This window comes from Vipera ursinii (assembly GCF_947247035.1).
Source record: "Vipera ursinii genome assembly, chromosome: 2".
In the NCBI taxonomy this organism is placed as follows: Eukaryota; Metazoa; Chordata; class Lepidosauria; order Squamata; family Viperidae; genus Vipera; species Vipera ursinii.
Window position 1 is genome coordinate 218498621 of NC_139513.1, and position 24114 is coordinate 218522734.

The following is a 24114-nucleotide window of genomic DNA, read 5'->3' on the forward strand; positions in this document are numbered from 1 at the left end:
GGATAAATGTTGTAATTCAGTATCTAATCATCTAACTGCTTCTGGTGTGGCTGAGATGAGATCATCCCAGGTGCCTTGAAATTTCCTGAGGAGACATTCTTGAACTATATGTGTTATAGTTTGCTCCAATGTACCATATTCACATTGCGGGCTCTCCACCATTCCCCACTTAGAGCACTTTGCCTTAGTTCTGGTATGACCTGTCCTGATTCTATTTAGAGCAGCTGCATTCCTGGAAGTGATTTTGTTGGATGTGTGTGATCTGTTTGGTTGTGGTTATTAAAAATCACCCATCTTAATCACCATTGTTCATCTGGACTGTAAGACTGTAGTATGTTTTTTCCAATTGGTTTCCTAGACCTAAGCCTGGTGAGGGGTAGAGAGTCTTTTATGTATTGGAAGATATCTAGAAGTCGGTGGCATATTTATCTTATTCCACTCATGGACCGTCTGTTGTTGTCACCTGAGATCAGGAGGGGCAGTCTCAGAAAGAACATGGAGCTATGAGGTTGAGAGCTGTGAATTTAAGGGTTCCAGATATTATTCTCATTGTGTCATTAAGGTGAACCTCAGTCTTGTTGGTATGATAACTTCTTCCCCATACAGATGCACAATATTTGGCAACAGAGTATATTAATGATTGTGCCACTATAAGCAATGTTTATAGCCTGTTCCTGTGATTTTCCTAATCAAGTTGTTCTTGGTTTTCAATTTTTGTTCAATTACTTCAAGGTGTTTTCCAAATATAAGGGATCAGTCAAAGGTTATTCCAAGATATTTTGGATGGTAGTTGTATTTTACCCTCTACATTTAACTCTTTCTTTGCTGTATGGTTGCATGAAGGGGTATGTCTAAAGGTATTTTTAAAAATGCATAGCAATAAATATACCAATGTGTAAAGAAGTTTAATTCACTATTAGTAGATTGCATAAATGTCACTGAAAGATCAAGCAGTGGACAATGATAGAAAATGGCTAATGTTATGGACTTGGATATGTGATTATTGTATAATTGGATCTAGATAGTTGCTACAAGCAATAAACTTGTAGGGAAGAAGTCTGTCACATTAAGTGGTGAAAATGAAAGAGTTATCTGAAATGTCTTCTTAAAATAAATGCTTATTAAATATCCATGTTATAAAATAAGATTTTTGAGCATCGCTAAAGCAAACAAGATAGTCAACAAATTTATAGCATTTATTGTGTTATTAGAAAAGTAATATAAATAGCTAGTTGCCAGTGTAGAAAAAGATAAAAATACTATTTCTCAATTCTTACCAAAGAAATTTCACACACTTTTCCAGTAGTATAGTGTGATTTTTTAAGGCATTAAAACACGAAGATTAATATAATACTATTGTTTTTATTATTATAATTAAATTTATATGCTGCCCTTCTCCCTGAGGACTCAGGGCGGCTCACAACAATAAAAAAACATAGAATAATTTTTTTTAAAAAAGAACTAAACAATAAATGCAAAATTACAAGACAATTTAACCCGGTAAAAAGCCTAATTAAAAACCGTAGTCAGTCCAGGCCCACTTGTTGGAACAACCAGGTCTTCAGGTCAGGGGCTGTCCGCAGCTCCGGAAGCAACTCATTCCAGAGGGTCGGCGTGCCCACAGAGAAGGCTCTCCCCCTGGGGGTCGCCAGCCAGCATTGCCTGGCCGACGTCACCCTGAGGAGGCCGACTCTGTGGGAGTGAACTGGGCGATGGGAGGTTGACAATGGCAGCAGGTGGTCTCACAAGTACCCCGGGCCTAAGCCATGTAGGGCTTTAAAGGTTATTACCAGCACCTTGAATTGCACTCGGAGGGTAACCGGAAGCCAATGCAGCTCGCGCAGGAGTGGTGTAACATGGGAGTACCGAGATACTCCCATAAGCACCCATGCGGCCACATTTTGCACCAGTTGAAGCCTCCGGGTGCTCTTCAAGGGCAGCCCCATGTAAAGAGCATTGCAGTAATCCAGGTGAGAAGTGATGAGGACGTGGGTAACCGTGCATAGGGCATCTCGGTCCAAAAAGGGGCGCAACTAGCGCACTAGGCGAACCTGTGCAAAGGCCCCCCTGGTCACGGCCGTTAGATGATCTTCCAAATTAAGTCGTGAATCCAGGAGGACACCCAAGTTGCGAGCCCTTTCTGAGGGGGGCAATACCTTCCCCCCATCAGAAGAGATGGAACTTGTTGGACAATACGAGATGCCAGTATCCACAGCCACTCGGTCTTGGAGGGGTTAAGTCTGAGCCTGTTCCTTCCCTAAGCCTGGCTCGGGGTGGAGATGAACAACTGGGTATCATCCACATATTGGTGATACCTCAACCCAAAGCCACGGATGATCTCACCCAGCAGCTTCATATAGATGTTAAACAGGAGGGGGGGGAGAACCAACCCCTGAGGCACCCCACAACTGAGGGGCCTCGGGGTAGATCTCTGTCCCCCTGCCAATACAAACTGCGAGCGGCCTGAGAGGTAGGAGGAGAACCAAATGGTATGTTAAAGATACAACAAATATTAGTCAAAATAGAGATGGGAAATATGGTTCTAAATAGTGTCTATGAGGTCCACAGAGGCATAATCTCAACTCATCTTTTTTTGTATTGGCCCTTCAAAACTGCTGTGCTAAAATTGAAGTGTGGTAAAATTAGTGCTCTTTGGAATTTGGAAAGTTATGTGGTGTAAGTATCTCACTGATATATAAAAGGGATTTGAGTGCACAGAAAACTATTCTTATGTGGACAGATTGGCCCCGTTGGGCTCTTAGGTCTTTGATAAGTTGTTTAAATGTGCTGAGTGCACTCATAACCCATGATTAGGAACACCTTCTGGAAAAGCTCAGATAATTGAGTTTTTGTAAGATTGTCCTGAACCATATTAATTTGTAACTGTCCTTAATAAAGGATAGTCCTGTGAGAAATAACAATAACTTCATTCACTGTGCTATGACAGAACTTCACGCACCCATTATGACTTTAGGTAGTCCTTAATGCTACATTTAGAACACAAAAAGCTATCTGGAATATATTCCTTGGGAATTTAGATTGGACCCTTTCAAGAGAAGAAGGAAAGGAAGGGTAAGGTCCTACCTTTTCAACTACTTTGAAAAGTAGTTGTGCATGAGCCTTAGCTGAATACAGCTTCAGTCCTGGTAGGATATGCTGCACTCCTCTGCAAAGAATGAAATGCGTTCACTGTTTTTTGAGCATTTTGTATGTGCTGTATTTGGGGAAGTTATGGAAAACCATGCCCAAATATTTAAAATATTTTAAGTTGTTCAATACTCTGGCCATATTTCCTTCAGGTGTCTGCAAAGATCAAGTTCTCAGCTTTACTAGTTGGCTTCAGTGATTCCTTAGAGCAATAATCGGCTAGAGCATTCAGAGCTCATTGAAGTCCAAAAAATGTTTGTGACAGGACTTCTGTGTCATCTGCATATAACAAAGTCACAGTATTTGTGTTTGCTAGTTTTGGGGGATGAGGTTCTAATTGATTATTCTAGTGACAATTGAATTTTTGTACAGATTAAACAGCAGGAAAGTTAAAATATATCCCTCCCTCATGTAACTTGGAAGGTCTGTGGTGGCCTTGCATACTGTATTGAAGCTTTATTCTAGAATTATTATGAAGATTATGCATACGCAACAGTAATCATCTATGAATGGTAGTATTCATAAGCTTAGTCCGTACACTTGCTCTATGGACTAGGATCTAGACTGGATATGGACATAACATCAATATATTCAGTATACTATTGAGCTTACTTTAAGTGTGTAGCTTTGGGCCACGTATTTAAGTATAAAGTCCTGTCCACGGATAGGATGTCCAGTCCTGAAACCTGCTAGCTCATTTAGAATATGGGTATCCAAACCTTTGGCTTGCCTGGGTTGTACTAAGTGAAAAGGAATTGTCTTGGATTGAATATAAAATATATAATACAGTTAATGTATAAAAATAACAAATTTCCTTTATTTTTTATAATCATATAGCACTGCAATACTAGCTGTTTGGGCCGCATATGACCCATGACCATGGGTTGGACATGCCTGTTCTAGATCAATCCAGTCAACTAATCTGTTTTATAAGTGTGTAGCATAGATCTTACTTATTACACTTAATAGCCATATAATTAGCAGGCAGGTCTCTGGTGCTGTTTTATAAATGGGTAATAGGAGGGCTAGCCCAGTCTTCTGGGGTTTGTGCTGTGTGTTCGATATAAGTAAACAGGGAAGTAAGAAATGGGGTCCACAATTCTAAATTATGTGTAATATTTCAGGGTAAGTAAAGCCACCACATATCTCCAAGAGCTGCTGTAAGTGAGAAAGACTTATACCCACTTATAAACAAGCTCTTAGCTAGCCATGTTTCTTGAAGTCAGAATATATCAAATTCAGCAACATAATTCATGAAAATAGAGTCTTTGGATATAACATTCCACCCTGCAATATCCCATAAAAGAATGATTAGGCTTTAGATGTATCCATCTATCAATATGAGTTCCCATTAGTGGCCACTATAAGAGGCAGATCCTCAAAATGGTGAAAACATAAATTGGTACATATCTTTTGGTGTTAATATCAACAGTTGGATAAATGGGTATATTTTGGGTATGAGAAAAACAATATTAATAAAAGAAGTTTGGTAGTTTCATCTTTAGCATCCCGATCTAGCCCCCGCAGGAGGGATACAATTGGAGAATTCCATTACGGTATGGAATTGGTGTTAAAAGAATGCCTGGGTCCAATGAAGGCCAGAAATGAGCATTTTCCCCCTTCAAAAGTCTGTGTACATTTAAATGATTTAGCATTTGGTCAAGCTGCAGATTATCGGGGATGGGATTAGATATTAAAGGTTCTTCATTGGTGGTCTGTGGCTCTAGCAGCATTAGAAATTTGCTGATTAAGTTTATAGACCCAGTCCTGAGTGCATGGTTGGACTATATTACTTAACGATTTCACTGTAGAGTATATTGCCCCCAAAATGTTTCTCTTAATTCATCCTTGGGATCTGTTTGCCCCGAATCTGGCAATGCAGACACAATTTGGGTCACTAAGCGATGCTGTCATTAAGGAAGTCATCAAGTGGCCACAGTTGTTAAACAATTTCAGCTTCCCCAAGTAACAATGCTTATGTGAAGCTGGATAGGAATGTTGCAAATTGTGGTCATATGTCCGCAACATGCTGCAACCATTGTAAATGTGAGCTGGTTGCCAAGCATGTGAACCTTGGAATGGTGTAAAAGTTATAGCTTCAAGGATGGGCCATAAGTCACTTTTTCTGAGGCTGTCGTAACTTTGAACTGTTGTTCAACAAATGGTTTTAAGTCAAGAACTGTGACTTACAACCTCAGCACATTCTCTAGCTATTTTAAGTTTGTTGGTTAAAGCTTTTCTTAAATCATTCATGGTGAAAACGTTTTGAGGTTACCTAGATTCAGATTTTTACACTTAGATTTTAAAGTGGTGATACAAAACTGTTTCAAAAGCAGGCTAAACTGAAGAAAGGTACTACGAATATAGAGAAGATGTTCAGGAAGAGCTTCATTTATGAAAAGTATGCAAGGGAGGGTTGATGGTTTAAATATTAGCAGAATGCGTGTGCATCCTCTTCTAGATGGAAGCCCTTTTGCTGTGTAGTAAATTTATCAAGAGCTTCCACCATGGACAGCTTACTCAAGTACCGAATAATTGCCTTTTGCAGTCCCATTGCCTTCTGTTCACTCCATAGTTGGAAATATGTGGAGTGATCTGATTGGTTTGCAAGTAATAAATGCACTTATTTCATAACTGCGTTTTTTTTCTGCTTGAGAGTTAATTCCTCCACCGTTCTTTTTTTTCTAGTAGATTCAGGAGTGGGATCAGCTCTAAATGCTCTGTTAGCTGTCCCTTGCATTTTGGTATGAGCAGCAGGTGTCTTAACAGCTTCTTCTGTTTTATTTGGTGACCCTCAGTTTACTTTACAAAGTAGTTCCTTTGTAACTACTCCTTTTTGACTGAAAACAAAATTTGGAAGATCAAGGTAACCATTTGCATTGTGAACAGGCATTGCCTAGTTATGAAGTCCATTAGATTCTTCCCTTTTAAGTTCATATACAACCCATATTGTATAAGCAATACAGATGCTGAACAGCAAGTACCGTATTTTCCGGCGTATAAGATGACTTTTTAACCCATGAAAATCTTCTCAAAAGTTGGGGGTCGTCTTATATGCCCAGTCGTCTTATACGCCGGAAAATACGGTAGTATGGAAGTGGGTAGCATCCTCTTCCTTATTGGAAGAAGAACGTTCTGTCAGCTGTTGATTCTCCATTTCTGTCTGGAGATCCCATTATAAAGAGTTAGGTCATGTCGATCTGGAGAGTAAGTAGGGTCAGAGTTACTTGCTAAGGTTGTAAAGTTTGTTTATATTCATCCATTTTCTGCTGCTTCAAAGGCTTGGGTGATGTCTGTTATTCAGCGTACACTTTGTCTCTTCTTTCTTTTTCTCATTCTTGCATCCTGTTTTATATCAACCACCCCACCCCCACCCCGAAGATTCTGCTCTCTCCCCTCTTTTAGTCATAATTTATAGTTTTATACTGTATATGTAGTTTTCTGGTTTTATTGGCTTTTGTAAGCCATCTAGAGTTGCCTCACAGCAAACAAACAAATTAATTAAATATCCTTGCCGCTTACATTAGAAAGTTGAAAAAAAATCTAACAGTCCCTAGCTCAGGGGTTGGCAACCTCGGCTCTTTTATGACTCATGGACTTCAACTCCATGAGTTGAAGTCCATGAGTCATAAAAGACCCGAGGTTGCCTACCCCTGCCCTAGCTGCTTCTGAAGGCTTCCCTTTTAATTCCCTATTCCTTTCATCTCAGGAGTTTCAGTCTCCTTAGCACCTCTTTAATATTTCAACTGTATCATGATGCATCCTTCTACAAGCATTCTGCTAAGCATCTTTGTCAAGAAATCTCCCACACTGCTTACTGGAGAGCTGGCTCTCTACCAAATATCTCCCTTCTGCAGGATCATATAAGAAGTTGGATGTCAAGTTTATTGAACTATTTTTCTGTAATTTTACAGTTGAGTCCCATGATCTTTCACTTGCAGTTTTCAGTCACACTGAAAATACATCCAATCTTAGGAGACCATTTCTTCTTGGAGAATAGAACATTGAGTCCTCCTTCCCTTTTTATATTACAGTTCCTCTGTCTCCTTCCCATTTGGTGGGGAAAAGCTAAATATATCTTGGGACTTTTTATGTCAGTAGAGCAGATTGGAATATTTGATTCATTGAGAGGCTATTCAGACATCGAAAAATGAGAGATGACATTTGTTCGTTGTGAATGCTTTGACAGTTCTAATTGCAATAGCTTTCTACATCCAGGTTGCATGACTGGCTACACAATCAGGCTCCAGAAGTATTCTTTCAGAATTACTTGTTTGGAAAGCCCAAGAGAGATGCATGTATGAATGTCATCCTAGTGGTAGAGATTGCCAAACTGAAGATGAAAGAGATGGTTCCAGATTGGTGATAGTTCTTGAAGAAGTAGAAGAGATGGAAACACCTTCTTCTTCCTGCTGTCCTGGGTATTCTACTGATGAAGAAATTCTAGAAAATTATTTTTTTCTTTCTACTGGCCCAATCTGAGTTTTTACACCTTCTATTCGTGAGAGTTAAGTCTGTGTTTTAATAAAAGTAGTACAAAAAATAATTGTGATAACTTTTTAGTGAATCTACTAGCCATGCTGTCTTTCCATTGCCATACTTGGAACGATTACTGTTATCTTCCATTAGATTCAATGTCTATGATAAATTAAGATGGTCTCCATTATTAAAATTTCCAGTCTCATGACTCTGGCCAAACTACAGATGATAGAGCCTGAATTTGCTCTCTAATGTCAGTTGTCATAACAAGAAGGCAAAAATAGATTTACATCCTTACGTAGACGTAACTTGATTAATTCATACATATTTGCTGATTTAATGTAAAGTATGCTGAAATCGGATATACTTAAAATGTTGCATATAATAGGCATTAGGATTCAAAGATTTGGGTTAAACTTGTCATTTTCAATTGCAGAAATTAAATGCTGTGATATATCTATGTTATGCGTTGACAAAATAGAAAGAATCTAAAACTATAGTAATAATTATAACTCATGCTTAAATTATCAAATCTAAAATACTTGATATGCTTAAAAATCATGCTGCTGCTATAGAAAACAATACAGATATCAGTGGTTAATGACCATTGGTTCAGTTAATAACAGTGCTGAATGAATGGTAATTACAATGGGTCCTTAGAATTATGGCTGTCCCCCACAATCACATTATCAAAATTTGGGCACTTAGTAGTCTGCCCACATTTATGACTGCAGTGTGTCCTTCAGTTCCCCATGCATATCCCATCTTTCCCAGCCCAAACCTCTACCTTTTTGGTCACCCTATACCCTGCCGCCTACCCCTTGCTGCACCCCCCCTTCCACTGCTGACAAAACACGCCCAACCAAAGCAACTGCTAATCACTTCACGAAGCCCTCACACAGCCTTCCCATAGCATCTTGCTTAACAGCTTATACTGTTGAAGTATCAAATTCATTAAGTGTCATATAAACTTAAATTAACTCTAAATAGTTAAATTTCTATCAAATTATACTTAACTATATTATTTCAGACCCCTTTTATGATTCCATTATAACATACATTCATTCATATTATATCTGTATCCAGTGATGCTGACTTGGGGCTAAGCTCAATAAATTTATAGACAAACAACATTTTAATGGGGGAGGTTTGGACGTTATCATATACGTTTCCTGTGGCTCTTGAAGAGATTGTTCCTTTAAAGTGTTATTTATTTAAGCAATGTTTATAGCTCTTGAACCTCATAGAGCAGGCATGTCAAACACAAGGCCCGGGGGCCGGCCCCGGCCCGCGAAGTGGTTTCATGTGGCCCGCGAAGCCATCCTGGAAACAGTGAGGGAACGGCCCCCACTGCCTTGACCCTGGCCCAGAGACCCTCCTTCTGCCAGAGACACTCAGATCTGTCCCACTCCTGCCCAGGCCCCCATAGGCACCCTTGATGCGAACGATGTAGAGCTGGCCATGCCCACCCAGTAGGCCATACGCACTCTAGCCACGCCCACCCAGTAGGCCACGCCCACCCTGGCCATACCCACCCGGCCCCTTGAGGGCAACCGCAATGCTGATGCGGCCCTCAATGAAATTGAGTTTGACACCCCTGTCATAGAGGTTTCTAAATGTGTGCCTTATATAACTTGTTTATTTAACCATTTTTATACCTCACCATTTTGGGAAGGATACTTTTTCCATTCTTCAGTTACAATGCAGTGTTTCCATTCATGTATGCTATGAAATATAGGCCAGGCAGGCATAATTATTAAGTAAAATTTTCATAATGGGAACCAATCCATTCATGCCCCTCATTCTTCATTGATAGTAGTGAATTTTTCAAAATGTATGTTATACAAACTTGTTCATTCAAAACACTGTAAACTTTGTTACATGCTAAAAACAAGTAATACATATTTCTTCATATTTGTTTTTTTTTGTTTGGTAGATTCTGGACAATCAGGAAGTCCAAGCCACAACGATCCTGCCAAGAACCCACCAGGTAAAAATGAATTTTGGGCCTGTTGTAGTTGCATGTTGTTTGAGAGAGCAGATTGTGTTATTCATAAATACTTTGTTTTCATAACAGATTTATCTATGGTAAACATAAACACAATTGCACCCAATCTTCTTAGTTGTCATGACATGGTAAACCAAAAACTAAAAGTAAACATAGCATCTGCTTTCACATAACATGCTTGGCCAAAATATAGTTAACTACTGTATATGATCCATGCGATCTCCAACAATATATGTCATTGATTAGCAATGTATAGTGGGATTAGGTTAAGCAATAGATTTATTAATTTTTATGAAGTGGAAATAAGGAGCTGACTCAATTTACAATATTAATAAATAATTGTTCAGTGATTGTCAAAAGTTATGGCAGCACTGAAAAACAGGATGTTTTTTCAGGGGATTGCAATGGCTGGAACTTCAGGGACTGCATCAATTTGTTTTTTACTCCTTGGAATATAATAGTTCCATTTTACCTTGCATTGGTCATCCTGAATATTGTGTCCATTTCTGAGAATGCTTGACCAGTTCCCCCATGGTGACAGGATTGCAATTCAGGCATACAGGTGCCCAACTCATGATAATGTTGTAGGCAATTGTGATCATCATTTGTTGGATTACTTGCTGGTCAACAGGGAAGCCAGCAAGTAAATTTGTAAGTTGGTCCCATGCATAGCATTTCCCCGCCCATGCTCTCTGTGCCCCTCTCATTCCCCCCCCCGGGTACCTTCATACTCCTTATCTTGGACTTCTACCACTTCCTGCATGGCAACCTGCATGTCTTAAAGCAGGGGGCCCAAACCACATCCATTGACCAGTACTGGTCCACGGCATGCCAGCAAACAGTTTGCACAAACAAGCAAAGCCCTATCTGTGGGATGCAGGCAGCACACAAAACCACACACACTCCAGTCCGTGGAAAAATCTTTCTCCATGGAACTGGTCCCTGGTGCCCCAAAGGTTGGGGACCTCTGTCTTAGGGTTAAGATAGCAACCGGGACTGCCAGGAGTGCTGTTGCTAAGTGATGTAGTCACATGATATCATACGTTACAGTTGCATCATTTAGCAATGGCAATACCAGTCCCAACTGCTGTCGTAACCTGAGGACTATTTGTATAAAGATTTTGTGAATGTTTTTGGTTATCTTAGATTTCTAGAAAAGGATTTTGTATTCTACTTTAGACTTTTGCTATTTGAGTCATTAAAAATTTGATAATTTAGAGCAAAGTATAATGGATACATTCATAAAATTATTATTAACTGCTTATTTACAGAATAATTGCCATAGTGGCCATAGTCAGTTGTAAAACACAACATTAGTATTACAGATGCTATCATTCTGCAAATGAATATGTTAAAAGTTAACCCGTTGTTTTGCAGCTTGCCAAATAAAATAAGTTAGGTAGAACAGATTTCACAGTAGTGTCTTGGTGAACATTGGCAGCCTCTGAGCTACCGATGCTTTTTTTAATTGCTCTAAAATTATATTTCAGTTTTTATAACATCCATTTCTTGTGAAGTATGAAATTCTGAGATTTGTGTTGCCTGAAGAAGAAATGCATGAATATAAAACACTGTATGCCCACTGGTCTTACGTGAGATTTTAATAAATCTGCAGGATTAATAATAAAGATACTTTTATAGCGATCTTTAATCCAGATCCAGAATGTAGAGTCCAGGATGTTGTATGCAGAATTACTAGAGTTTTGGAATGTCATCATTTTTGCAAGAGCTTTGCCAAGAAAGGGGAAAAATCCTTGCAAACTGCAATATTTGGCAAAGCTACTGGCAGTGGAAATTAGTTCCTCTATATTTGGCTAGACAGTTGCATTCTTTAGGGTGTCTGGTAATTTGCCTTCTTAACTAGAGGAAAGACAAGATGTTTTTGCCAAATAAAAAAGCATTAACTGTTGCAAAAAAATCATAGTTTATTTTGAAAAGAAATTAATATGTTAGTAATACTAATACAGGCTTACATAGCAAATTTGACAACTCACTTTGTGAGCCTTATCATTTGGTTATCACTACCTTCAATACCATTGGCCTAAAATTGTGCTACTTTTAGTTAATTATTTTAAATTCAGACTTAGTAATCTAACTTTACAATACTGAAAATTATACGATATAGTCTTAAGATGGTACAGAGTGCTGGATGTAAACTATCCATTTCAGTACATGTAAGATTTCCTTAGCATGGACATGTGGAGACTGTACAAGCTGAGGACAACTGATGTTAGTTCAAATAAGTTGTATACCATTATTTTAAAAGGTTCCTATTGTAGTAGTAAGGAGTGTGATGGCTCAGCAGTTAAAGATGCTGAACTTGTCAGCTGGAAAGCTGACAGCCCAGGTTGAGACCCAAGTGCTGTGCAATGTAATGAGTTCTCATTCCTGCCCTAGCTCCTGCCCACCAAGCAGTTGAAAAGCATGCAAATGTGAGTAGATTAATAGGTACCACCTAGATGGCAAGGTAACAGCATTCTGTGCACCTTTAATCTGTATCTATGCTGGCCACATGACCACGAAAAATGTCTTCAGACAACGGTGACTCCCTTGACCAAAAAACAGAGATGAGCTCTGCGCCCTAGAGTCAGATATGACTGGAAAGGGAAATCTTTATCTTTTTTATTACTGTACTAAAACCAAAAGCATGAAAAACAACACATGTATACCTGGTGTATCCTGTGTTTTAAGGATGTGAATTGCCCTTAGTTTATCAACTGACAGTGAAAATTATTTTATAGATAGTAACTCAGGATCACAATTGGGACTGGAATTTCCATTATTAAGCAATGTAGTTGATTGCTAAAAATGTTTAATTAGGCTAAAATAAAAGTATAGATGGTATAAGCCCTATAAAACCAATATTCCCGACAAGAGCTTGCAGTCCCAAGGATTATTCAGGTTTATTCACCCATTTCTTAATGAGCAAGACCTGACCTGGAAGAAAGGTTTCTTTCATCTTCTTAATTTGGTCAAATCCAATTATTTGTTTATCTTTGAATATATTATATACAAGTAGAAATCACAGCAAACTTTTGCCTCTTTATTCAGTTGCCAGATTTGCAAAAAAGCACTAGAAGTCTGGAACACTACTAACTCTTACTAATGCCCAACAGCAGTAGACTACCTACACTTGTATCGTAATTCTAATTCTGTTCTGAAATTAATAACTTGATATCATTGAATAAGGAAGAACACGCCAAGATATGACAAATAAAAAGACAATGCTATTCACCTCCAAGAAAAAAATGGACATGTTTTATAGGATTGGAAATTTGGAATAAGACAAATTGCACTCTAGGACACTGAAAGAATCAGCTGATGATTTGGTAAAATCCTGGGTTTTGAGAAATTTTGGAGAATTGATGATGGACCAGATGACTAGAAGAGAGGAGATACTGATTCTGCCTTCAAAATGTAGAGAAGAAACTTAGAGAAAAAAGATCCAGGAAACTACAGAGCAGTTAGTGTAGCAGTTATACCTTGGCTATTCCAGAGCAGTTGGCCAGTTAGGAACAAATCTTGCTTAGACTAATCTTGTTTCATTTTTTAATTGTATAACTTCTTTAATTGCTAATGGAAATCCTATATATACCTCTTTTGACTTAAACTAGCCTACAACAGGGTGATTAGCAATCTAATTATGTCAGAGCTAGATAGCTTGACAACTGTGCCACAAGAATCAGTCATGAATTCTCTATTATTTGATATTTTCATTTATTCATTGTTTGTATGAAGAAGTATAAGGAATCCTACCCATGTTTTTGCAAATGGTATAAAATTGAACAAAACAACTAAACCCTGAGACTGGAGTTTTCAAAGTTGTGTTCCTCAGCGTGATCTCAGTCCTCGGAAAATATACAGATATTGGCTTTCTTTCTCTCTTGACCAAAGTGACAGCAATTTCACTAATGCTCTTGTAGGAAGCTGGAAAGGATAGATTTGTTTGTTTTTCTTTCTGACTCTGAGGAATGAGAAGCCTTTCCTCTGAAGCCATTGCTAAGAGCAATAGGTGCAATTGGAATTGTCCTTGTCAGAGGAGAAAAGGGGGAGCTTTTATCTGAAGCCTACAACCAAGTGTTGGTGATTGGGTGACATTAACCTTAAAAGCCTTCTATCGCACATGGATAGAAGCACATCTGCCATTTTGTGGGTGTACAAGGTGGAAATCACCGTTGCAGGAAAGTATAGATCAGAATTATCATCAGAATTTTTATATTTTGTTCCTTAAATGCCCTCTTATTTCTGTCTTGAATATGGATAATAATTGAAAAAGTGTTTAGTAGATGTTTTTCTGTGAAAGAGTGAAACGTGCACTTTCTGCATATGTCACATTTAAAACTTTGCATTGGTTTCATGTGAAATTTCCCTTGTCTGTTCGTAACTGACAAAAAGTTAATACTTCTGCATTAAACAATATGAAATTCTAGTTTTATGTAAGAAAACAAGCATTTCAATTGGGTCTTAAAAAATCAGTGAAATATAGAATTGAACATATAGTGAAAAATATTAAGGAAACTCAGATATATCATACAGAATATCATTACAAGTGGATGAATGCATTTATGTAGAGGACATTGCCAAATAATATTTTGACCAACAAGTACAACTACTGGTGAAATGTTTAAGCTAATGAATTATTGTATTGTTCAAAATTATATTCACTGGAAATATATTGATCTAAGCAAATATGAGCAATGCAGTATTTCTCATCGGGATTATCCCACCAGAGTGAGCAGAAGTGGCAGGATATTTATGGCTGATTTGTAGCATTTACAGATTTATCTTCAACCAAGATCAGAATCAGAATCAGAATAGAGCTGGAAGGGACCTTGAAGGTCTTCTAGTCCAGCCTCCTGCTCAAGCAGGAGATCCTATACCATTTCAGACAAGTGACTGTCCAGTTTTTTCTTAAAAATCTCTAGTGATGAAGCACCCACAACATCTGAAGGCAAGCTGTTCCATTGTCCTGCTGTTGGAAGTTTCTTCTTAATTCCAGGTTGCTTCTCTCCTTTATTAGTTTCCATCCATTGTTTCTTGTCCTGCCTTCTGGTGCTTTGGAAAATAAATTGACCCCCTCCTCTTTGTGGCAGCCTCTCAAATACTAGAAGACTGCTATCATGTCCCCCCCTAGTCCTTCTTTTCTCTAGATTAGCCAAACCCAAATCCTGCAACCATTCTTCATATGTTTTAGTCTCCAGCCCTTTAATCATCTTCGTTGCTCTTCTTTGCACTTTTCCCACTATTTATGAGCAAGTTAGAAAAACTGGTCTTAATAGAACTTGGAAAGATCTTATTTTCTTCTATTGCAGAATAAAAGTTCATATGTACTTACTTTTTTCTTTTCTGCTTTTTAAACCAGTTACTCATAAAATGTCAAGTCCTCTTATCCAGCACTAGTCAATTTACTCAAGAATGCTTTATGAAAGATGGTTTTAAAGGCTTTTTATAAAACCAAATATACATGTTGATAGGATCCATTCCCATACCGCTTGACACTTTAAAAATATTACAAAAGGTTTGTAAAGCCAGAATTACTTTTGCAGAATCTATGAATTATCTTATTTCAGCTAAATTGATCTTCTACAAGTTAGTTATTTTTATTTAATTACATTTTCCATCAGTTTGCCCTGAATCAATGTTAAGTCCAATTTTTCAGAATGAACATTAAACTGATTCTAACCAATAATTTTCGGATCTCCCCTGTGCCTTCTTAAAATTGTCACAGTACTTGACTTTTAATCTTTTGCTTTCACAGCAATGTAAAATATGTGCCATAGTTTTGCAAAGAATTCAGCAATCTCACCCTTGACTTTTTAAAGATCTCTCAGATGGGTGCCCTCAGAATCTGCTTTTTCTTATTATATAGTTTCTCTTTTTACTTCAGTTTACTTAATTTCTGATTTACTCCCTGAGAAAATACTTGCTCTGTATTAGGTATCTATGTCTTTTGTACCAAAGGCAAATGCTAAATATTTGTTTTTTGCTACAATATCTGAATCTTTCTTGAGCATGTCTTTCCCTCTTTCCTATGTAATTTCAGGGTTATTATAATCGTATTTCTGCAGGAGAGGAAGAATTTAGAAAAACAGAATTAGTATTTACTTCAATATCATAGCAATTCAGTATTTTTTCAGCCAAAATAATATGTCAAACCATTGATGATTTAAATATCTTTAAGTATTTAGAGCAGACATGTCAAACTCGCGACGTCACATGATGTCGCGTGACGTATCAGAACTTTTTCCCATTGCCGGCAATGGGATGGGCGTGGTTTCTCTGTGACGCTCTGGCCCGCAGGCCGGCAGTTTGACACCCCGGATTTAGAGGAAAATGAGAAAGTAATATGCATGGGCATAGTTTTATTTATATAGTTGGAAATATTAGACAATGAAAAGTAAGTATTTCACTAATAAACTATTTTTACACAAGCTACCATGTATTCTCCTTTTTCGTTGCAGAATGTGTATTATGTATTCAGGCTTTGGAGTTATAATTTAGGATATAATCAGATGGAAAAATCAGGTTTTTAACCATTTGCGTTTAAAAAACCATTTGCGTTTTTTAATGCAAGTGTGGCCATCAGGTACTTCTATTCACAGGGTATGTTATGACAACTTGCTCCAAACCTGTCTCCTTAAAGATGGGTGCACACAGGACTTGGGTCTTTGCCCAGTATTCACAGTGACACCAGTCTTATAATTGTAGTATTAAAGTAGGGGTTTTCACACCTCCTAAAAAAAGAAGAATGCAATTAACCTCTCGTAGTTCTTTGCTGTATAGACACAGAAGCATCTTATTTGATTGACCCTCTGATTATAATAAATTATATTGTTCAGATTTTTGCAGGAAGCGTCTTTTCCAGGAGGATTCTGGTAGATTCTTAGGTTAGAAATGGCAATAATTACTGCGTTATATTATTTCTCATGACACCATCTCTAGAATAAAACAAGGCTTTAGTCAGTTACACTGTATTATAGATTTAAATGCTGAAATACCTGACCATTTGAAATAATGTATATAGGTTTTTCACATAGATATTTTAACAAGAGTATTATCTTCTATTGGAAGAACATGTCTTCCTTATCTTTTATTGTCTCCACACCAGATCACACCAGGCAGTAAATATTGCCTGTTATCATCACAAAGATGGAAGTCTTTATATGTCACAGCAGATTTATTATTAGTTTGCATCACTAAATTCTTCCAGCAATAGAACAAATTGGGTTGAATTTCTATCTTAAAAATACTTTTGGAACCTAACTTATAGAATTGAATGTTTGGAATCATATACAAAATGCCAACTACCGTAATTAATATTGTATTATTTCAATTTAAGGTTTATACTCATTTAAATTTTTCAAACAGTATTTTACACCTTTTGCATGTTTCGTACTTAATTTTATTCTCAATATTTACTTTTTAAAGAAAAATTGGTTTAAGCCTTACACTCAGCATGCCTCTGTGTGATTAAGCAACCCTGAGTTCACCAAATAAAAATAAGACTGTTCTGTGGAGCTGCTTTATTTTCCTGACTTTATAATGTGTAAAATCTGTGTGAAACATAGACACTTCTTTTTCAGTGCTTGGAAAGGTGTCTAAGGGAAAGGGAAGATTATAAATTAATTTATACTGCTAGAAGAAGTAAACAGCTACTTTCTTAATGGTATATTTTCCTTTTCTTCTACTGTTCTTCAAACTGTAATAGTTGAAGGTAACTACAGAATCAGGCTATATTCCTGCTGTTTGTGCCACGTATAAATCCTGCACTGAAAAATAGTTCTGCTTTCTTATAGCTGTTGTTTAAAGAGAAGAATCCTATGGTAAAAGAGCTTATTTTCACAGTTACCTCTTTCCTGGCTTATTTTTTGGCATAGCTTCATGAGATAACTTAAAAATAAAGAAAAACCTGTCAGACAGTGTGATAATTTGCTCCACATTTTGTTCAGTTTGGCATTTCAATTCAACTAAATAAGATGGCATTTTGTTAGGGCAAGAAGGATGTTACAATCTGAATTGTATTTGAACCCATTAAAGTCTGTATCATGGGATGACATACCATTCACATTATATCTTATGTTTCATTCTCCAGTTTTTTGAACCCATTTTGCATCCATGTAGATGGATATAATCTTTTCAACTTGTACAAAAACTACAAGTCAGGATTATAGAAGTTCTATAAAATGTATATTTGGACAATTTTAATAGAATTTGAAGGAAGTATTCAGCCGTGAATGGGTTATTTAAGAAAAATATTGTATTTGCTATTCCAAATGAACTGATCTTTATTTATTTTTGTTTTATTTTTTCATTCCAGTGTATCTTGAAGATAGTTTTGTAAAATCTGGAGTCTTTAATGTATCCGAACTTGTGCGGGTGTCTAGAAGTAAGTCTTCTTTTCATTTTCTGAAGTTCTATTTTATTTTTGGATTTGTATTACATTTGTATTTGTATATGTTGCTACATGATTCTTTCCAGAGTTGATTCTTTATGATAGTGCCTCCAGTTACATAACTCACAATACAGATAGTCCTTATTTACCAACTACTCATTCAGCAACCATTTGAAGTTACAGCAAAGCAGAAAAAAGGAAGATTTGTGACCTGTTCTTGAAGTTGCAGCTGTTGCAGTGCCCCGCAGTCACATGATTGTAATTCATGTGCTTAGCAACGAACACATATTTATGATGGTTGCAGTGTTCCAAAAGACATTTTTTATTTCACAAAACAAACATTTGAAATCTATTATTGCCTATAGATTATATGAGCATTTTGACTTGATATGTATGAGAATTGGAGAACATACAGAACTAGTTAATGGGGGTATGCAAAGCTTCATAGGATTGTTACACTGTGGGAAACCTTTGAGAGAACCACTTCCCTCAAAAGGTATTTTGTGAAGCATCGTGACCTCCTACATTTAGGAATGGTCTCTAAAACTGCTGTCCTGGAAGAGGGCTGAGAGGAGCTTTCTCTGACAATATTGATTTGAGTCATTCTGGGTCTCCTTGGCATGAACACTGCAAGCTATCCTGTGGTGTGTGCCAAAGCCTCCAGATCATTTGCTAGACAATTTGGGCAAGTAGTTAAAAGAGGTTCTGTCAGTGTCTGTCAAAACTCACAATTCATACCCCTGTTTGAAAGGTAGTTTAAAGAGGCCAGAGGCACAAAGAGTCAAAAACTTTCTTTGGGGAATTTGGGAGCAGATTGAAAAGGACCTTCTCCTAGCTGAAATAAGACTCCCATCAGCCTTCTTCCATGGTACTGGTATGAAACAGTTTGAGAGGGAAGCAAATCAGATCGCTTCCACAGACCAAATTGCTTCGTTGAAACAAATCTATGCTGCTTTGCATAGGTCTATGAGTCAATTGTGTCTTTGTCTAGCACAGTCTTCCCTAATATATTTCTCTATGATTTATTGGACTTTAGTACATCTTATTCATTTTTACTTGGCCTTGCATGCTGAGACGGGAGGGAAGGCTTGTCCCATGCCCTTAAATAGTACAAATTATGTCTTTTAATTACATGACTAATAATTAGATAAAAGTGAATTTGCTTTGTTTTAGGATTATATTAATAGTGTCTGTTTAGACACAGGATTGACTTTAAATTATGTCTTTAGCACCTATAACCCAGGGAGCTGGAGTAAATTTCCCCATTGGAGAACTTCCAGGTCAACCATACTATCATGACATGAACTCAAGTGTTAACTTACAGCGATCGCTATCCTCTCCACCAACCAGGTTAGCCTATTGTGGTTATATCATATTTTAAATGATTTTACTTTGCAGCTTTTCAGTAAAATAATTGTGCATTTGTCCAGCAACTTGGAGGGAGGGAGGAAAGGGCCCTAATGGAACAAAAAATAAGTTGATATGTATTGATCAACACTCCTCAGTAAATAATTTCAAATGACAGTTTTGTAATGAAAATGATTATTGTTCAGAGTGGAAATTATGCCCCAGAATGGAAATATTGAGAGAAAACCTGTAGTTCTCAGGTGTTTCAGGTTATTATTTGTTGACTCAGAAAGGCAGGGAAGAGACTTAGAATTGACACTGTCTATCATAGATCTAAGGGACGCAGTGGCTCAGTGGGTAAGGACGCTGAGCTTGTTGATCAGAAGGTCGGGAGTTTGGCGGGTCGAATCCCGAGTGCCGCGTAACAGAGTGAGCGCCCGTTACTCGTCCCAGCTTCTGCCAACCTAGCAGTTCGAAAGCACGTAAAAATGCAAGTAGAAAAATAGGGACCACTACGGTGGGAAGGTAACAGCGTTCCGTGCGCCTTTGGCGTCTAGTCATGCCGGCCACATGACCACGGAGACATTCTCGGACAAACGCTGGCTCTTCGGCTTTGAAACGGAGATGAGGACCGGCCCCTAGAGTCGGAAACGACTAGCATGCATGTGCGGGGGAACCTTTACCTTTTTATCATAGATCTACATACAGAATTTTATTCCTGTATATTTCCATAGGCTGGTGTTTGTGCACATGTGTAGCTTCATTTTTGACTATGGAATTAATTTGGCTGTGCTGGGAATGTAAGCCTTCTGCTGACAAGCCATTTCTTGAATAAGGCCTGTTGGAGTCCTAACTCTGCATGCCTAATCTAAAAACAATCACTAATTACTAAAAGAAAAATGTGTAGAGTATAAATAATTTTAAAATCAGTGTAAAATGTGAATATATCTAGTGTAGTTTTAGGGTTGAAAAGGATTGTACTTTAAAATATCAATATAACTACTGCTTAAATAAGCCCTTATTTCTATATGTTTACAGTAAGAGACCCAAAACTATATCCATAGATGAGAATATGGAACCAAGTCCAACAGGAGATTTTTATCCTTCCCCAAATTCACCAGCTGCTGGTAGTAGGACATGGCATGAAAGAGATCAAGGTGAGTAAATACATACTATAGAAAAGTGAGTGCTCAGTTCATTCTGTTTCTACTGAGAAGTAAGCTATATAGAATTCAATTAGGTTTACTCATAGATAGATAGACAAGACAGGATCTTGGAGCTCTTAATTAACATTATTTCTTCAGAAACTATGAATAGATGGTAGATTGGAATAAAGAAGAAAATTGTATATCTTTTGAGGTTAAAATCCTTAAAATATTACATTACATTACAGTGTCATCCCTATTATTGAAAAGTTCTATTTTGTATTCATCAAATGCACAGATCCCTTTTTCAAAGCCATAGTACTCATTTAGAGTCACAAGAAGTATTTAATAATTGATTTACTGGCAGGCAAAATGTAGACACTATATTCATTAGCAGAATCTAGAAAGATTAAAAAATGACTGAATAAATTATTGGACTTCAGATATACTGTAAAAGAGGATGATTAATTTTGACATTTTTTTCTGGCCATGTTGCTATGCATTTAATACTCACATGAAAATATTTATTTCTATCCACTGGTTCATATGTGCTTCGTGTGACTAAAATCTGAAATATAAGTGAAAAGTACCCTGTTTTACAGAGGCATACATGCATTGTTACAAATGATAAGCCTGAAGTAAATTTTATCTAAATGAGTACACAATCACATCTACAATATCTTAATATTGTTCAGCATGGATTGTATTTCACAGCAATATTAAGTTGAAGAGGAAAATTAAGCATAAGTAATGAACGGAAGTGATTATTTCTTAGTTTTCACAATACTTCCTGTAGTTCTATTCGTATTATATAATAGTATTGCTTAATAATTTTTAAGCTCTGTGATGTGTGACAGAAATTTCCGAAGTTTATTAAAATATATATAAAAGATCTGATAGAATATCGCATTAAAAGTTAGATTCATCAGTTTTCAGAGGTTTATTCCCCTTTTCTCATGCATTTATATCTACAACCACTTACCTACTCCCTAATTTCTAATTTATGCATCAACATAATTATGCCAATTTCATATATTCGTCATAAATTTCTGTCTAATTTCTTCCTAATATAACACTCAAAACATTATTTTTGTAAGACTCATGATGCTATATAAAGTTCTCAATTTAACCTTGATACCTGTACACTTTCTATTGTGGTTGTTTTCTTCCTTTCCTTTTTCTGTTCTTTGAACGGAATTCTTAAAATGGAGACCTTTTTCTCTTTTTTACAAAATAAGAATGTAAAAATGTTGTGATGAAGAAAAATGAAGTGAAAAATTTCAATATATACAGTTATGAATTTGGTACCAAAAACCTTGCATTATATGTTTGTTTTTGTATTTTTCAGTGTAAAGTAAATCTCCCAAATAATTGACTTGTGTTGGTTTCTAAGTGTTGTCTGTGATTTGTTAATTCTTGTTTTTACGAATAGGTTTTGGAATTCAGATAGTTCAGAAATGAGATCTGTAATGTTGCTTAAATTGTGTATAACTTATCTACTTTTCTGTTGCTCTTGCCATGTGTAGAAACGATTGCCTTTACCAGGAACCATCACAGATATTTAAAGGAGGAACTTAGAAAGCAATTTCCATATTCAAGGTTAAAAGCAAAACTGCAGTCACATTTGTACAATTACTTCTGTACATGGTGTTGGAACAGGATCAAAATATATAAGTACAGAGTCTACTGAAGGAGACATGACATTTATACAGAATCTAATTGTCAAAATGTGAATGTGCCGATAGGTTAAAAGTTTGCAGTGGTCTCTGCATAGTTCTAGTTGTGGAATGTAGAGATCTGTGGTGCTTAAGCTTTGGTAACCTTCATTTAAGACAAAAAAATGTGTCTTGAGTGTATTCATGAATGTGACGGGCCATTAAAGGCTTAGATTGTTTCGAATACAAACTTATTTTTTCAGAATTTTAGTTCTTCTAGTTTGCCTTTTTTTACATTTTACTTTTTCTGATTGATACTTAATATTATTATATATGGTCTTTTGGGTCGTATCAATTATTTTTTTATAATCATTACTATGCTTTGTGCATGGTCATTGAATGTATTCCTTTTTTGTATCTATATTCAGTTTTTGATATTTTTCATGCCACTTTATCGTTCTTATATCAAAATGCATATTATTCTCTTGATGTGTATCCGAAGGGCATTGTCTTTCTAGATTTTCTCAAATGAAAACCACTTGCTCCAGACAGCATGAGTTATTTAACAGAGTAACTATTCTGTTATCGGAGTTGGTTTTTTCTGGTCTTTTGTAATTAAGAGGCAAATGCCTTTGCACCATGATTAGATATGTTTGAGGTTTCATTTTGTGGGAACTTCAGCACAAATATGACTTTGGTGTTCTGAGTTAGTAAGTACTAAGGCCTGATGTAATTTGTCCTAGAATCATGGTATCTTCAGGGGATCTTCTTAACTAGTTACGTATCGTTCCAACTTCTCAGTTTGGGCTACTGGGGGCTTTCCTCTAATCTCAGATATAAGGATAGGAAGAAGCTGCACTTACGAAAGGTGTCCATGTGGGAGGATTTGGTGTCGTTATTAAGGAGAAAGAAGAAACTGTTACTAAATTGCTGCTTTCATAAATTTCTGAGGCTAGTGCAGGGGTAGGCAACCTCAGCTCTTTTATGACTCATGAACTTCAACTCCCATAATTGACTCAGGAATTCTGGGAGTTGAAGTCCATGAGTCATAAAAGAGCCGAGGTTGCCTACCCCTGGGGTAGTGGAAGAAGATGAGTTATTTGTTAACCTCAGTTCCCTTCATGCAGTGCCATAAAAGTATGGTTATGCAATAACAATAGACACAGCTTTTCTAAAAGGTTCCTGAAATTCAGCTGCACCTGAGATCTTTGCTCCACAAATAAGAATTTGCAGAACCACAATTATTGGTAAGTAGTTACTTTTTTAAGAACAAGATGACATTTTTATTGTCAGTTAAGAAAAGGGGTAATTGTGTAGATTTTAAATATTGTACATTAAGAGTTTCACCTTTGAAGAAATGAAGGTTATCCTAAATAACAGATTCTGATTTTTAGTCTATAGATAGTCAAAATAGTACTGTTTATGTGCAATAGAAGTATCAAAACATTTGAGAGTTTGAAGGTTTGTTAAATTATATAAAAAACAAGGTTAGAGACAAATAAACTTAAGTTGAAGATTTCAGAGCATTATAATAAACATTGAGCATATTTGTTGATGGTTGAAATGTGACTGATTATTGAGGGGGGAAAGAGTGTCTTCAAAACTGCGTCCCTTTGTCCTGCAATATTTTGTTGTAATTCCTGCTTGTTTATTTCTCTTAGGCACATTTTATTGAAAAAGACAGTGTTATATTCATCAATTAGTTGCTTCCCGAGTTAGCTAATTTGGAAACTAATTTTAAAATTGTGTATGGCTTAAGATTAAGTCATATTCTTGGTATATACCTGTATCTGAATTGTTCAAAAATTACTTTTTTGCAGTTAATTTTAGTTAATAGAGATTGTAAATATCCCTGATAGTTTTAGAGCTAGGGGAAAAAGATAAGAATTTACCCAGAATAAGAATCTTACAGTAATAATATGATTTGAAATAATTGAGATT

The 24114-nt window shown here is 36.7% G+C and overlaps 1 protein-coding gene across 7 annotated transcripts in view; it reads left to right on the forward strand.

Annotated features, from left to right (window-relative positions):
- Window positions 1–24114, forward strand: part of NFIB (nuclear factor I B) — a 205850-nt gene that overhangs the window by 118541 nt on the left and 63195 nt on the right. For all 7 annotated transcript variants that reach the window (XR_014491057.1, XM_083351462.1, XM_083351460.1 and 4 more), the window contains exons 3-6: window positions 9563–9616; window positions 17952–18020; window positions 19256–19376; window positions 20412–20530. Coding sequence is in view for 6 of the 7 variants with exons in the window: in XM_083351462.1 (XP_083207588.1) it covers window positions 9563–9616; window positions 17952–18020; window positions 19256–19376; window positions 20412–20530 (363 nt within the window). In the remaining variant the exon portion in view is untranslated. The remainder of the gene's footprint in view (window positions 1–9562; window positions 9617–17951; window positions 18021–19255; window positions 19377–20411; window positions 20531–24114) is intronic.